The 3,347-nt window shown below is 46.4% G+C and overlaps 1 protein-coding gene across 2 annotated transcripts in view; it reads left to right on the top strand.

Annotated features, from left to right (window-relative positions):
* The window catches only part of MX2 (MX dynamin like GTPase 2), a 45,141-nt gene that overhangs the window by 24,687 nt on the left and 17,107 nt on the right, over window positions 1–3,347 (top strand). For both annotated transcript variants that reach the window (XM_032276825.1, XM_032276826.1), the window contains one exon: window positions 1,894–2,032. In XM_032276825.1, the coding sequence (XP_032132716.1) occupies window positions 1,894–2,032 (139 nt within the window). The remainder of the gene's footprint in view (window positions 1–1,893; window positions 2,033–3,347) is intronic.

The raw sequence follows: 3,347 nt of genomic DNA, 5'->3' as shown, positions 1-3,347 counted from the left end.
TCACATGCCATCCCGGACAGGTCTCCACTGTGAGTGTTTATTACCTGTCTCCCATCGTGGGCTGTCGGCCCTGAGGGTGTATGCTCAGTTCCGAGTCGCTGAACCCCAGGACGGGCCCCGCACCTGGCAGGCACTGCTAATGTTTGCTGCGTGCACCTAACATGCTCCTTATGGCACGCCCCTCTCTAGGCAGACTATTCTGGGGAGCATTTTCACTCTCTGAGATCCTGCACAAATGCACACGAGTGAGTGTGCATGAGATACGGTGATCCCAGCCCAAAGCTGTTGCACCCCCAGGGGACACTGGCAATGTCGGGACATCTTTTTGCTTGTCACAACTCAGGTAAGGGGTAGGGCTTGCTAGTGATTTGGATGCTACAGGCATCCAGTGGGTAAAGGCCACAGAGGCTGCTGGACAGCTTATAATGCCTAGGATGGCTCCCATGGCAGAGTCATCCTTCTGAATTGTCAACAGTGCTGGAAGGAGAGCTGGAGAACCCTGTCTGCTCACCTGCAGACATCAGCAGGAGAGCCTCACGCAACAAGAGTTTTCAATTTAAGGACGATTAGCATTAAAACTTGTTTAGAAAGTTTGCTTAAGGCCAGGTGCCGTGACTCACGCCTGTAATCCCAGCACTTCAGAAGGCCAAGGTGGGCAGATTGCTTGAGGCCAGGAGTTCAAGACCAACCTGGGCGACATAGCAAGACGCTGTCTCTACAAAAATTAAAAATTAAAAAATTAACCAGGCATAGTGGTGCATGCCTATAGTCTCAGCTACTCTGGAGGCTGAAGCAGGAAAAACACTTGAATCCAGGAGTTTAAGACTGGGGTGAGCTGTGATTGCACCACTGCACTCCAGCCTGGGCAACAGAGCAAGACCCTGTCTCAATAAATCAATAAATATATTAAGATTGCTTATAAATTTAGCCAGTTAAATGTTCTCATGGCCAAGAGTTCATTGGGCCTGTCTGCGCTTGACAATTTTATTTGACTCCACTGTTGAATTTCTTCCGTGTTGTTAGTTCGGGCTAATGTGACACAGAATGGCTCATTTTTGGCTATGCGTTTTTTTGTCTTCTGTGTACAACTTTTAAAATAATTATATGGAGTATTTTCTGAGCACAGTTTGTAAATTTTGCCAAAATATAAGGACCTATGTCCCAAGGTGTCAGCTTTTTCCTTGTCTGACTATATTGTTGGAGGGAAAAATCATATGAAAAGTCGGCATTTTAAGGCATATGTTGCCTACATCTCCTTTGTGCCTGTACATTCTAAGAAATGTTATTAGATTACTGTAATCTGATTGAACTAGACCCCTTCCAAGAACAAAGTGCAGGTAAACAGTCACTAATATTAGGAATAAACACGTGAAGATATTCTCCGTAGGAAACGTCTGAGTGCCCCACCTCTGGGGAACTGTGTGGGGAGGAGGCATTGCTCGCTGAGCACCTGCTGCCTGGGGCTCCACGCTGGACTCTGTGTGGGGACACTGGGACAGATAAGATGTCACTGATGGCCACAAAGGCATCTCTGGGCTTCTGAGTCAGATACACCATACACACAAGTCACTCTAATAGAAGGCAGGATCTCCAAGGTGTCTTGGGCGAGATGTATAGAGGGGACAGGGGTTGCCCCTGGCTGCAGGACCCAGAGGTCTTCAGGAAAGAAGACATGGCAGCCGTGGGCTTTGGAGGATAAGTGGGAGATCACCAGAAAGCAGGGCAGGGACACAGGGGCAGGCACTCCAAGGACAGGACTTGGCCCCGCAAAGCCCAGAGTCCTGCTCTTGGACAAGGTTGCCTTTGGGCCATCATGCCTGTCTGCCGGGCCGTGTTGTTGGCTGACCAGAAGTGAGACATGTGCTCTCTCTTTGTGTGATTCTTTGGCATCAGATCAAGGCTCTCATCAAGAAGTACATTCAGAGGCAGCAGACGATCAACTTGGTGGTGGTTCCCTGTAATGTGGACATTGCCACCACGGAGGCGCTGAGCATGGCCCACGAGGTGGACCCCGAGGGGGACAGGACCATAGGTAAGAAGAAAGAACCAAGCTTGCAGGGGATAGGAAGGGAGGGAGGGACGCCCATGGCTTTGGAAGGTCCTAGAACGTATCATATTAGAGATGCCCTGCATCTGTACTGAACACAAGTGCTATTCTGTTTGTTCCTTAGGATTGGCTTACTGAGGGCTGAAGTAGGTAATATCATCTGCCCAGTAGATGGATCTGAGCATGTCAACAAAGTTAACACTGAAGAAAATAAGAAAAGTAAAAAAGTAAAAAAAAAAAAAAATCTGTTTGAATATTAACATCTCCAAGGAAATTGAGTACTTCTTATTAATAGTTTTCTGGTCCTCTCGTTGTCACAAACTCAGATAATCAACAGTTATCAATAAATATTTGCTATTATTTCTCTTTTTTTGAGAGAGTTTTGCTCTGTCCCCCAGACTAGAGTGCAGTGGCATGATCTAGGCTCACTGTAACCTCTGCCTCCCGGGTTCAAGCAATTCTTCTGCCTCAGCCTCCCAAGTAGCTGGGACCACAGGCACCTGCTACCACGCCTGGCTAATTTTTTTATTTTTAGTAGAGATGGGGTTTCACCATGTTGACCAGGCTGGTCTCAAACTCCTGACCTCAGGTGATCCACACACCTTGGCCTCCCAAACTGCTGGGATTACAGGTGTGAGCCACCGCGCCTGGCCAGCTGTTATCATTATAAATTCAGTCAATCACTATAGTCATAGGATATGCATGATCTGCTCTTAGTGTAGCCCAAAGCAATAGAAAATAAATGCACATCTTCTTCTTCTTCTTTTTTTTTAACTTGGGATATTTTATTTTATTGTTAACTTTTGTTTTAGGTTCAGGGGTACATGTGCAGGAGGTACAGATTTTTTACATAGGTAAACGTGTCATGGGGGTTTGTTGCACAGACCATTTCATGAGCCAGGTATGAAGCCTGGAACCCATTGGTTATTTTTCCTGATCCTCTCCCTCCTCCACCCTCTGATAGGCCCTAGCGTCTGTCTGTTGTTGCCCTCTATGTGTTCATGAGTTCTTATCATTTAGCTCTTACTTTAAGTGAGAACATGTGGCATTTGGTTTTCTTTTCCTGGGTTAGTTTGCTAAAGGATAATGGCCTCTAGCTTCATCCCACAGAAATGCAAATTTTCTGTGCATTCTAGGTCAAGTATAGAAATAGAGAAAAGTGTGCTGGGCTTAAAAGAGAAACAGACCCATGTTCATAGCAGCATTATTCACAATAGCCCAAAGCGGGGAGTAACGCAAGTGTTCACAGATAAATGGATGGATGGATGGATGGATGGATGGATGGATGGATGGATGGATG

Source organism: Sapajus apella, unplaced genomic scaffold (assembly GCF_009761245.1).
Source record: "Sapajus apella isolate SASKATOON/1434 unplaced genomic scaffold, GSC_monkey_1.0 scaffold8, whole genome shotgun sequence".
Taxonomy (NCBI): domain Eukaryota; kingdom Metazoa; phylum Chordata; class Mammalia; order Primates; family Cebidae; genus Sapajus; species Sapajus apella.
The sequence above is the reverse complement of the archived record's forward strand: the minus strand, read 5'-3'. Positions and strand labels throughout refer to the sequence as shown.